The sequence below is a fragment of the Lithobates pipiens genome, unplaced genomic scaffold (assembly GCF_037356315.1).
Source record: "Lithobates pipiens isolate NorthernLeopardFrog02 unplaced genomic scaffold, aLitPip1_a1.2 Scaffold_18, whole genome shotgun sequence".
Classification (NCBI taxonomy): Eukaryota; Metazoa; Chordata; class Amphibia; order Anura; family Ranidae; genus Lithobates; species Lithobates pipiens.
This window is the reverse complement of record NW_027507758.1, coordinates 420,710,760-420,724,027: the sequence shown is the minus strand read 5'-3', so window position 1 is coordinate 420,724,027 and position 13,268 is coordinate 420,710,760. Positions and strand designations below refer to the sequence as shown.

General features: G+C 43.9%; 1 protein-coding gene across 2 annotated transcripts in view; it reads right to left on the bottom strand.

The window, feature by feature from the left end:
• The window catches only part of SERPINI2 (serpin family I member 2), an 86,912-nt gene that overhangs the window by 1,949 nt on the left and 71,695 nt on the right, over window positions 1-13,268 (bottom strand). For both annotated transcript variants that reach the window (XM_077488036.1, XM_077488035.1), the window contains exon 8: window positions 3,922-4,008. In XM_077488036.1, the coding sequence (XP_077344162.1) occupies window positions 3,922-4,008 (87 nt within the window). The remainder of the gene's footprint in view (window positions 1-3,921; window positions 4,009-13,268) is intronic.

Below are 13,268 nucleotides of genomic sequence, written 5' to 3'. Positions count from 1 at the left end.
CAATTTGAAGCGGTCGAAAATTTATCGATCTATCCGAATTCTGTGTGAAGAATATCTGGTTGTTAAGGAGCGGCCTGGGAAACCGACTGCCGTGTCCTTAACAAAGATGACCCATTAGCTGTCAGCGGGCTTCCCCACCGACAGCTGAATGTGTGAACAAAAGAATGCCGGCAATGAAAAATAAAGAAAAAAAAAACAGCGTGGGATCTCCCCCATCCATACCAAGCCCTTCGTCTGCTATGGATTTTAACCACTTCAGCCCTGGAAGGATTTGCAATACGGCACTGCGTCGCTTTAACTGATGTTGTACCCAAACAAAATTAATGTCCCTTTTCCCCCACAAATAGAGCTTTCTTTTGGTGGTATTTGATCACCTCTGCGGTTTTTATTTTTTGCTCTATACACAAAGAAAGAGTGACAATTTTGAATAAAAACGCAATGTTTTGTAATTTTTGCTATAATAAATATCCCCCAAAAATATGCATTCTTCTACATATTTTTGGTAAAAAAATAAATCACTTTATATTGATTGGTCTGCGCAAAAGTTATAGCGTCTACAAAATAGGGGATATATTTATGGCATTTTTATTATTATTTAATTTTTTTACTAGTAATGGCAATGATCAGCGATTTTTATCATGACTGCGACATTGCAGCGGACAGATTGGACACTTTTGACACTTTTTTGGGACCAGCAACATTTATACAGCGATCAGAGCTAAAAATAGCCACTGATTACTGTATAAATGTCATTGGCAGGGAAGGAGTTAACACTAGGGGGCGATCAAGGGGTTAACTGTGTTCCTTAGGTGTGTTCTAACTGTGAAGGGGTGGGAATGACTTAGGGAGGAGTCTGATCGGTGTTCCTACTTAGTAGGAGCACACGATCTGTCTCCTCTCCCCTCAGAGAACCGAGATTTGTGTATCTACACACACAGATCCTGGTTCTCGCTCTGTCACGAGCGATCGCAGGTGCCCTGGCGGTCATCACTCCCACCGGGCACACACATTGGCTCCGGAGACACGCAGTGGGTGCGTGCGCGCCTGCTAAAGCGCCTTGAAGAGCTGTTGTACAGCTACCACGGCTCTCGCAGGGGAGCCAACCTGCCGCAGTATAACTGCGGTGGCAGGTCGGGAAGGAGTTCAGTGGAACTCCATGCCAAAATTTTAAAAAAATAAATCCCTACCAGACCTTTATCCAAGCATGCAGCCCGGCAGGTCAGGAAAGGGGGAGGGGGTGACTGAACCATATTGAGCCCACCCCCCTGAACCATACCAAGCTGCATGGTCATGGACCAGGGGAATGCTGGGTCAATGATGTCACAAGGGGGCAGAGTCACGATGTCATATTTAAGAACGGTCAGACGGTGGGAGCCTTCGTCATATGCGGACCTCTCGGGCGGCAGAGGCGTTCATCGTGTTTGATGTTGGAGTTACTTCAGGTGACATTGTTTTTTTTTTTTTTTTAATAAAGGGATTTTCAAAAATTGGGTCTGTGTTTTTATTTATTTTTGCCACCTTTTTGGGTGAATGAGTACAGATACAATGTACCCCATACTCATTCACATGGGAATGGCGGGAGGCGGGATCTGGGGGCATCCTTTTTAAAGTGGGCTTCGTGATTCTGATAACCCCCCCCTCACCCACAGACCCCCACAACCACCAGCAAAGGTTGTGGGGAAAAGGTCCTTGTCCTCACCAAAATGGGGACAAGATGCTGGGGGGGGGGGGGGGGTTAGATACATCAGAATCTCTGAATTATCCAAAATTTGTCCAAATTTAGAATCAGACTGAAGAAAACTGCACGTCTAGTACATTTTCCCTTATTTCCAGTATTGGAAACACAACTAGAAATGAGAGAGAATCTCTCCAACGTGAGGGAAAATGTAGACATGTATCTCCACTAGAAGATTCCTCCTCTTTAAGATGACAACTGTGAAATTTTGCATTTCCCATAACTTTTTTTTCCATTGACAATGGTCACTACAAAATATAGAAAGAACAAATCTCCCCAGACAGCAATACAGAAATTCAACACTTCCCCACTCATTGCAAAAATAATAGAAATATTTGTACATAAGGATGAGGCATATGCTTGAAATAATGGCAATGTTATCTGCTGGGATTAAATGTATTTCTCTTTACAAGTAAAGTTAATGACAGTGATGGGAGAGTATGATATAGAAGACAGGAGACGTGGAGCAAAGCACTGACTTCCTAGCAGAAGTCAACATTTACATAATATAATTTCCTGAATTGACTTCCTAGTGGAACTCAATTATTATTTTATATACTATCCTGAATTTCATAGCATCTAGGGAGAGGGCTAAAAGCATAAAAAGGCACCAATAGCCTTCTTCATTGACATCCTGCTCTCACTTAAAGCCCCAAACCAGCTTGAACAAAGAATACAATTTTCAGCCTCCACCAGCTAATTTAAAGAAACAAAAGCAGCTCCAGCCGTTATACTCACCCAATATACAGTGCTATCCCCTGCACACTAATAAATTCAGTGATTTGTTACAACTACTCTTCTAAGCTGAATGATACCCAACTAATTTAACACACTTTTTGTGAGCCCAAGGTTTCATTCTCTCATCCCTGAGCTTATAGGCGAATTCTGCAGAGAGTGATGCCATGTCATCGTATGGCAGTTCTCTCTGTACATGTAGGATCTACCCAGTTAGGCTTTAGCATTATTATAAGACACCAAAGTTACCTTTAAATCTAAATTCCAGAAATGTGAGTCCTTTGTACAAAAAGGTACATTATGAGTTAAGTCCAGCAAGGTGACACCTCCTAGGCTTAGCTCTATTATTTATATCTGACAGCTTTCTAATACTCTTGGAAGACAGCATTTGCTGTACTTCTGGGGGAGCTCTACATCTTGAACAGGAGAGTTGCTGCAGCTGCTATGCATGCTCCTCCCCTTCTCCTGCCCTATCACAGAAGCTTTGGTATTATGCAAATACATCCACAAAATACCAAGGCTTCTGTGAATGGGCAGCAGAGGGGAGGGGAAGGCCCCAATCACAGAAGCCTTGGCATTATGCAAATACATTCACAAAATACCAAGGTTTCTGTGAATGGACAGCAGAGGGGAGGGGAAGGGCCCAATCACAGAAGCCTTGGTATTATGCAAATACATTCACAGCTCCTTGGACTTAATGGCAGGACATAGACGATGCAATTTTCTTTCCAGTAACTGTGGGTTGCAGGAAAGAAAATCGCTTGATTCCCCCATCAATACAGTCAGTGCTAAAGGGGAATCCCTTCTGCAGAGCAATAATATTCTCCTGCCGCTGGCAATAATTACATGTGAAAATCTGGAATGCTGGTTTTACCCATGTCAATTGATTGAACGACTTGGGTACAATCGTCCTGCCCATGGATGGTTCGAAGCTTCTGAACCTGAACCAGCCAAGGTTCAAACCATCTATGTCTATCTACAGTGAGCCTGCACTTTTTTACAAATTGGCTGAATTTATGGAAATCAACTTTAAATCTGTGTTTGAAATTAGCTTAGCATGCAAGACTTTTCTGATATACTTAATTTAATCTAAGTAAACAGACTAGATATTCCGCTCAAATGGCGTGGAGACAAATACATGCATTTTTTGTTATTCATGCACAGTGAACTGCGTCTTGGCCAATAATAAAATCTGATGTGTGATTTTGAGTGACAAATGAATACTATGCACTGTCAGCCTTAAAGTAAATCATTTTATTTGTCGTTGTCATCTGTTGAGCCATTAACTAGATCAGATGTCACAATAGCGCATAGCAAATGAAGTTAAGCAACAGCCTTTGCCATTGTTTATGCACTGAATGTTTTATAGTATACGGACTAACCTGATTAGAACATGGATTTATAAAGAACAAGGTATTAAAACAATTTAGTATTTTTTAAGGTCAACTCACCTGATGTATTGTGCCGAATAAAAAACAGGAAAGGACGATCAGCCACAAATCTGTGATTGGCAAGGCTCATTCCAACTACATGTATTCCTGGAGAACACAGTATTAACATATTAGCTTTTCTATTCAGTTCTCTAGGCTAGAGATTCTTAACTTTATTGAAGCTCATACCTCTTAAAAGTCAGTGTTTTATCCCTTAACATTATTGGCACCCGCTAAATATGCGCAAATGTTTTACCAGCAAAATGTTATGCTTTTTAAGGCCCTATTCACATATGACTGTTTTGTTGCTCAAAGCTCCAAAACACCATACATCCAAAATTGCATGTATTTCAATAGTAGCTGTTCACATGTGAGCGCACATGTGCCTGTGGCTTGACGCCTGATGCTTCAAAAGCTATGTAAGCTATTTTTGAGGCAGAATTCTGCATTTTTGGCCCCATAGACTTAAATTGGAAATTTGCTTTGTCTGCTGTTTTTTAGCCTATAAAAACTAGAATCCTCCACTGGTGCTTTCCATTGGCTAACTAAAATGGCTGAAGCCTGAATATACATGTAAAACGTTTACATTTTTCATAGGAAACACTTACATACTTGCACCATAAAGTTTGAAAACAATCAAAAAAATACACTTGAAAATCACTCTGCTCAGGTGTGAATGCAGCAGTAATGCATTAAATGTAGTGATCATAAACCCTTCCATATACCCAGTGAAGTGACTAGTCTCAGGTGATACACAGAGATAAAACCGTTCCTCCTACGCAAATTGTACCTTTTTATCTGCAGCCCCCCTCCTCCATAACCTTTCAAAGTACAGAATTTACACAGCAATTCTCAGCTCCAGAAGGCAGGGGAAGGGAATCTGATGTCACGCACAGCACAGAGAGTGTAACCTGAGACCTGAGTGAAGGGAAGGAACACACCCCCTCCCCCATATACAGTGCCTTGCAAAACTATTCACCCCCTTGGCTTTTTTCCAATTTTGTTACATTACAGCCTTTAGTTCCATGTTTTTTTTTTATCTGAATTTTATGTGATGGATCAGAACACAATAGTCTAAGCTGGTTAAATAAAATTAGTAAAATATATATAAAACAATTTTTCAGAAATAAATAACTGATAATTGGCATGTGCGTATGTATTCACCCCCTTTGTTATGAAGTCCATAAAAAGCTCTGATGCAACCAATTACCTTAAGAAGTCACATAATTAGTGAAATGATATCCACCTGTATGCAATCTAAGTGTCACATGGTCTGTCATTACATGTACACACCTTTTTGAAAGGCCCTAGGGGCTGCAACACCTAAGCAAGAGGCACCACTAACCAAACACTGCCATGAAGACCAAGGAACTCTCCAAACAAGTAAGGGACAATGTTGTTGAGAAGTACAAGTCAGGGTTAGGTTATAAAAAAATATCCAAATCTTTGATGATCCTTAGGAGCACCATCAAATCTATCATAACCAAATGGAAAGAACATGGCACAACAGCAAACCTGGCAAGAAAAGGCTGCACACCAAAACCCACAAACTGGGCAAGGAGGGCATTAATCAGAGAGGCAGCGCAGAGACCTAAGATAACCCTGGAGGAGCTGCAGAGTTCCACAGCAGAGACTGGAGTATCTGTACATAGGATGAGAATAAGCCGTACGCTCTTTAGAGTTGGGCTTTATGGCAGAGTGGCTAGAAGGATGCTATTACTTTCAGCAAAAAACAAAATGGCACGTTTTGAGTTTGCAAAAAGGCATGTGGGAGACTCCCAAAATGTATGGAGGAAGGTGATCTAGTCTGATGAGACTCAAATTTAACTTTTTGGCAATCAAAGCTATGTCTGGAGCAAACCCAACACATCACATCACCCAAAGAACACCATCCCCACAGTGAAACATGGTGGTGGCAGAATCATGCTGTGGGGATATTTTTCAGCAGTCGGGACTGGGAAACTGGTCAGAGTTGAGGGAAAGATGGATGGTGCTAAATACAGGGATATTCTTGAGCAAAACCTGCACCACTCTGTGTGTGATTTGAAGCTAGGATGGAGGTTCACCTTCCAGCAGGTCAATGACCCCAAACACACTGCTAAGGCAACACTTGAGTGGTTTAAGGGGAAACGTGTAAATGTGTTGGAATGGCCTAGTCAAAGCCCAGACCTCAATCCAATAGAAAATCTGTGGTCAGACTTAAAGATTGCTGTTCACAAGCACAAACCATCCAACTTGAAGGAGCTGGAGCAGTTTTGCAAGGAGGAATAGTCAAAATTCCCAGTGGTAAGATGCGACAAGCTCATAGAGACTTATCCAAAGCAACTTGGAGCTGTGATAGCCCCAAACGATGGGTCTACAAAGTATTGACTAGGGGGGTGAATAGCTATGCACATTGACTTTTTCTGTTATTTCGTCCTATTTATTGTTTGCTTCAAAATAAATTAAAAAAAATCTTCAAAGTTGTGGGCATATTCTGTAAATTAAATGATGCAAATCCTCAAACAATCCATGTTAATTCCAATTTGTGAGGCAACAAAACACAAAAAATGCCAAGGGGGGAATACTTTTGCAAGGCACTGTATATATACTCTCATAAGCAAACATGTGCAGCTGGGGCTGTCAATCACCTGCTGTGTGCTGTAGGGGGGGTATCTTCTGAGATTGTCTGGTGTCAGCATAGACTGTGAGAAGTGACTCATGTAGATGGCAGAGAAATTAGAAAGGAGACAGGAATCACACTAGATGCTTTGAACTGAGACACATACACACTATAGAAGCATATGCTTTGTACATTTTCAGTTCAGAAGTTTACAACCACTTTAATTAATAAACATACCTTCATTATATGTTAATGAAGCACCCTCTAGTGAGTGCTACTAGAAGTGAGAGTAGGTAAACTATAGTCTGGCCCAGGGATAAATCTGAGTCAGGATTATTAGCCGCCAGGGTTGAATGAATCATCCTGGCAGCTCTCTGGTGCCTCCTCCTGTTTCTGGAATGTTGGAGAACATTCTAGAAAATAGTGAGCAGAAGCTTGGAGGGGTTACATTGAATATTTAGGGGCCTTTAGCCAATCCCCAGGTTAGGGTCCTGGCAGGGAACTAAGACGCCCTTAAATAGACATGAGTCATGCCAGCAGGGGAGTCGGGTGGAAGATAGAGAAGTAGTGCTGAGAAGAGGCTGTTGGGACCCCTGCCAGGGAGGAGTTTTACCTTGGGCTGGAGCTCGGGTTTGTGCAGGAGGAAGGAAGAAGAAGAATCTATAAAAAGGGAGGAAGTTGTCCCTGGTTCTGTTTATGGACATTTTCAAGTTGGTCATCCCATAATCCCTTACCCCATCCAAGTTATCATCCCCTACTAAAACAACAAAAACAAGCCAAAAGACTGATTTCTGTGTATGGATGGAAGAAGGAAATGCTGTGCGACTGGCTGTGCAGCAGTGGGAAACCCTGACTTCAGCAACTCCTACGGGGGTAGTGCTACATATACAATATTATCTTGCTATTATTTCAGAGGCCATCAGAATTATTCCCTTGTGTACACATAGCAATGGTTGACAACTACTGCTTCGGGCTATTGGCAGTTTGTCACAAGTGAATTGGATAATGGTTTGGACACAGGTGGTCCTGAATAGGGATGAGCTTCGTGTTCGAGTCGAACGTACGTTCGACTCGAACATTGGCCGTTCGGCCGTTCGGCGAATTCCGAACGTTTTGGCCGTTCGCGTCAAAATTCGAGTGACGCGCGCGCGGACCACAATGCACTGCGTTGGCGCAGTGCATTGCTGCCCGATGATTGGCCAAGCATGCACTGTGACCCCGCATGCTTGGCCAATCGCAGCGCCGGCATCGAGGAGAGCCATGATTGGCCACAGGCATCCTGCCTGTGGCCAATCATAGCTCAGGCTGTGTAGTGCACGCCCCACACTATATAAGGCCGCCTTTAAGGCGGCCTCCTGTAGTGTGTTACTTTGCATCTGAAGCAGTGGGTGTTCTGTGTACCTTCAACACAGTACACACCAATCATTTTTGGCTGATTTCCTATCTTGCTGCTGTGTAGTGGTTGTTGTCTGTGCCCTGACTGCAGTATACACCACTATATTCACCTCACCTATATAGCTAGTGATCTAGCTTTAACCACTTAACAACTGCCCATTGCCGATTAACGGCTTCAGGGCGGTTGTTTAACTCAGAGAGGCCGTTAATTAACGGCCTCCCAGAATTCTGCTCTCGTGTGCCCCGAGGTGTGCGCACTCGAGAGCATCATAGCGGCCGTTTACCACGTGATTGCTCCGTCAAATGACGGAGTGATCACTTGGAAACAAACCGGCGTCATGTTATGACGCCTGTTCCTCCCTCCCCTTTCTGTACTGATCGGTACAGCGGAGGGGAAAGAGATCGGTGTCAGCAGCGATGTGGGCTGCATCTGCAGTGCCCACATCGCTGCTCACCGAATTTAACCCCTCAATTCCCTGCCAATACTCTGCAATACCAGTGCATACTCTGCAGTACCCTGCCATTACTCTGCAGTACCCCGCCATTACTCTGCAGTACCCCGCCATTACTCTGCAGTGCAGTACCCCGCCATTACTCTGCAGTGCAGTACCCTGCCATTACTCTGCAGTGCAGTACCCTGCCATTACTCTGTAGTACCCCGCCATTACTCTGCAGTGCAGTACCCCGCCATTACTCTGCAGTGCAGTACCCTGCCATTACTCTGCAGTGCAGTACCCCGCCATTACTCTGCAGTGCAGTACCCTGCCATTACTCTGCAGTGCAGTACCCCGCCATTACTCTGCAGTACCCCGCCATTACTCTGCAGTGCAGTACCCCGCCATTACTCTGCAGTGCAGTACCCTGCCATTACTCTGCAGTGCAGTACCCTGCTATTACTCTGTAGTACCCCGCCAATACCCCGCCAATACTCTGTAATACCCTGCCATAAATTGCCATACCCAGCCATACTCAGAGATACCCAGCCATACTCGGTGATACCCTGAAATACCCAGCCATAGACGCCCCCCACCCCTCACCGCCCTCCGGTGCTTCTACCAACTCGCCAGTACGATCAAAGCCAGAATCTTTTTTTTATTTTTTATTTCAGGCTTCCCAGCCTAGAGGTGAGATGTGGGGTCATATTGACCCCCCAGATTTCACTGTAAAGAGGACCTGTCACCCCATATTCCTATTACAAGGGATGTTTACATTTCTTGTAATAGGAATAAAAGTGATCAAAAATATATTTTTGGGAAAAAAAATGTCAAACTAAAATAAATAAAGTAAAATGAACAATAAAAAAATAAAATAAAAATTAAAGCGCCCATGTCCCCATGTGCTCGCATGTGCCACACATGTGAGGTATCGCCGAGAATGTTAGAGCGAGAGCAATAATTCTAGTCCTAGACCTCCTCTGCAACTCAAAACATGTAACCAGTAAAAAAATATTTAAAGCGTCGCCTATGGGGATTTTTTAAGTAGCGACGTTTGGCGCCATTCCACGGGCATGTGCAATTTTGAAGAGTGACATGTTTGATATCTATTTACTCAGCATAACTTCATATTTCACTTTATGCAAACATTGGGCTAACAAGTGGTTAATAATAGAGCTTGCGGTCAGTAGTGTTAGGAGATAGTGCATGCTGTCTGCGTGCTCTGTACCCAGTACATACCGCTATAATATAGGGCAGGCCCCTACTTTCAAACATCCAACTTACAAACATCTCCTACTTGCAAACGCAAGGAGACAGCAGCAAGTGAGATGAAAAAAGATGGACGACAAAACAAATTATACAGGGGTGATAACCCTTCCCTATGTTTTCCAAAAAGCTTAAAGATAGTTTTTTTGACTGGAGCTACACTTTAAAAATGTACCGGTTGAAAATGACAAACAGATTCAACTTAACACAACAAACCTACACAGTCCCTGTCTTGTTTGCACCGCCTGTATACTGCTGTTCTGAGTATATAGGGCCTGGGGGCCACACGCAGTTCCTTTTTTTAATATGGGTATGGGGTTCCCCTTAATATGCGTACAAGACCCAAATAGGCTGGTAATGGGCAGGGAGGGCTACCCATGCCATGTTTCTCAATGATTTTCAACCATATTGCAGGAACCAGATATAACATTAAAACCGCAAGCAGTTTTAAATGGTGTTATTTCCGTTTAATGTAATTTTGCGCAGGGACTGTTCTAAACACGGGAAACACGTGGCACTTCACAGGCATACTACAGACACCCCGCAGGCACCATATTTAAAGGAATATTTCACTTTTTTTTTTTCACTTTAACCACTTTCAGACCGGACCATTTTGCTGGTAAATGACCAGAGGTCTTTTTACACTTTGGCACTGCGCTGCTTTAACTGGTAATTGCGCGGTCATGCAATGTTGTACCCAAACAAAATTTGCGTCCTTTTCTTCCCACAAATAGAGCTTTCTTTTGATGGTATTTGATTGCCTCTGCGATTTTTATTTTTTGCGATATAAACGTAAAAAGACCGCAAATTTTGAAAAAAAATGATATTTTCTACTTTTTGTTATTAGAAAAATCCAATAAACTCAATTTTAGTCATACATTTAGGCCAAAATGTATTCAGCCACATGTCTTTGGTAAAAAAAAAGTCAATAATTGTATATTTATTGGTTTGCGCAAAAGTTGTCACATCTACAAACTAAGGTACGTTTTCTGGAATTTACGCAGCTTTTAGTTTACGACTGCCTATCTCATTTCTTGAGGTGCTAAAATGGCAGGGCAGTACAAAACCCCCCCAAATGACCCCATTTTGGAAAGTAGACCCCCTAAGGAAATTGATAAGAGGCATGTTGAGCCCATTGAATATTTTATTTTTTTGCCTCAAGCGATTGAATAATGACAAAAAAAAAATTTTTTTTTTTTTTTTACACAAAGTTGTCACTAAATGATATATTGCTCACACATGCTATGGGCGTATGTGAAATGACACCCCAAAATAAATTCTGCTGCTTCTCCTGAGTACGGGGATACCACATATGTGGGACTTTTTGGGAGCCTAGCCGCGTACGGGGCCCCGAAAACCAAGCACCGCCTTCAGGCTTTCTAAGGGCGTAAATTTTTGAGTTCACTTCTCACTACCTATCACAGTTTTGAAGGCCATAAAATGCCAAGATGGCACAAAACCCCCACAAATGACCCCATTTTAGAAAGTAGACACCCCAAGCTATTTGCTGAGAGGCATGTTGAGTTCATGGAATATTTTATATTTTGCCACAAGTTGCGGGAAAATTACAAACTTTTTTTTTTTTTTTTTTTTTTCACAAAGTTGTCACTAAATGATATATTGCTCACACATGCCATGGGCATATGTGAAATGACACCCCAAAATAAATTCTGCTGCTTCTCCTGAGTACGGGGATACCACATATGTGGGACTTTTTGGGAGCCTAGCCGCGTACGGGGCCCCGAAAACCAAGCACCGCCTTCAGGCTTTCTAAGGGCGTAAATTTTTGAGTTCACTTCTCACTACCTATTACAGTTTTGAAGGCCATAAAATGCCAAGATGGCACAAAACCCCCACAAATGACCCCATTTTAGAAAGTAGACACCCCAAGCTATTTGCTGAGAGGCATGTTGAGTCCATGGAATATTTTATATTTTGCCACAAGTTGCGGGAAAATTACAAACTTTTTTTTTTTTTTTTTTTTTTCACAAAGTTGTCACTAAATGATATATTGCTCACGCATGCCATGGGCATATGTGAAATGACACCCCAAAATAAATTCTGCTGCTTCTCCTGAGTACGGGGATACCACATATGTGGGACTTTTTGGGAGCCTAGCCGCGTACGGGGCCCCGAAAACCAAGCACCGCCTTCAGGCTTTCTAAGGGCGTTACAGTTTTGAAGGCCATAAAATGCCAAGATGGCACAAACCCCCCCAAATGACCCCATTTTGGAAAGTAGACACCCCTAAATTTAGGGGTACACTAGTGAGACTAGGTAATAAATGGCGGGTGCCCTGAAACTATAAAAAAATAACTAACCAACCAGCGTCACCTGTAACAGTTATATGGTGATCACTGGTGAAAGGGTTAACTAGGGGGCAATCAGGGGGCTTTATGCGGTAGTATATGGGGGTCCCTGGCGCTATAAAAAGCTGCGGCGAACCTAAATACCTACCTGCCTAACTAGCGTCACCTGTGACACTAATACAGCGATCAGAAAAACGATCGCTTATTAGGCTGGGTTCACACTGGAGCGATGCGGGAACGCCACGAATCCGCGGCGGGTTCCCGCATCGCATGCCTCCCGGCGGCAGTTCACACTGCCCTATGCGAACTGCTGGGAGTGTCAGTGAAATGTTACTGACACCCCCAGATCAGTTCGCATATCGCAGTGCGATCTGCAAACTCGGATCGCATGGTGTGAACACCCATGCGATCCGATTCTGCTGCGGGCCAAAAAAAGGGTCCCGTGCGAATTTGCGGCGGGTGCGGCGGGTGCGGCGGGTGCGGCGAATGGCTGAACTCGAATCGCACAGAGATCGGATGTGATTTGCACTGCAGTGCGGTGCGAATCACATCCGTTCTCAAACCGCTGCAATGTGAACCCAGCCTTAGTGACACTGGCGACGGGGGGTGATCACGGGGTTAAACCTTTATTGGGGGGGTTAGGGGGGTACCTTAGAACTAAAGGGGGCTAACCCTAACTGCCCTAACAGTTATTAGTCACAAATGACACCCGCCGGGTGATCAGGGGGTTAAACCTTTATTAGGTAATAAATGGCGGGTGCCCTGAAACTATAAAAAAATAACTAACCAACCAGCGTCACCTGTAACAGTTATATGGTGATCACAGGTGAAAGGGTTAACTAGGGGGCAATCAGGGGGCTTTATGCGGTAGTATATGGGGGTCCCTGGCGCTATAAAAAGCTGCGGCGAACCTAAATACCTACCTGCCTAACTAGCGTCACCTGTGACACTAATACGGCGATCAGAAAAATGATCGCTTATTAGGCTGGGTTCACACTGGAGCGATGCGGAAACGCCGCGAATCCGCGGCGGGTTCCCGCATCGCATGCCTCCCGGCGGCAGTTCACACTGCCCTATGCGAACTGCTGGGAGTGTCAGTGAAATGTTACTGACACCCCCAGATCAGTTCGCATATCGCAGTGCGATCTGCAAACTCGGATCGCATGGTGTGAACACCCATGCGATCCGATTCTGCTGCGGGCCAAAAAAAGGGTCCCGTGCGAATTTGCGGCGGGTGCGGCGGGTGTGGCGGGTGCGGCGGGTGCGGCGAATGGCTGAACTCGAATCGCACAGAGATCGGATGTGATTTGCACTGCAGTGCGGTGCGAATCACATTCGTTCTCATAAACCGCTGCAATGTGA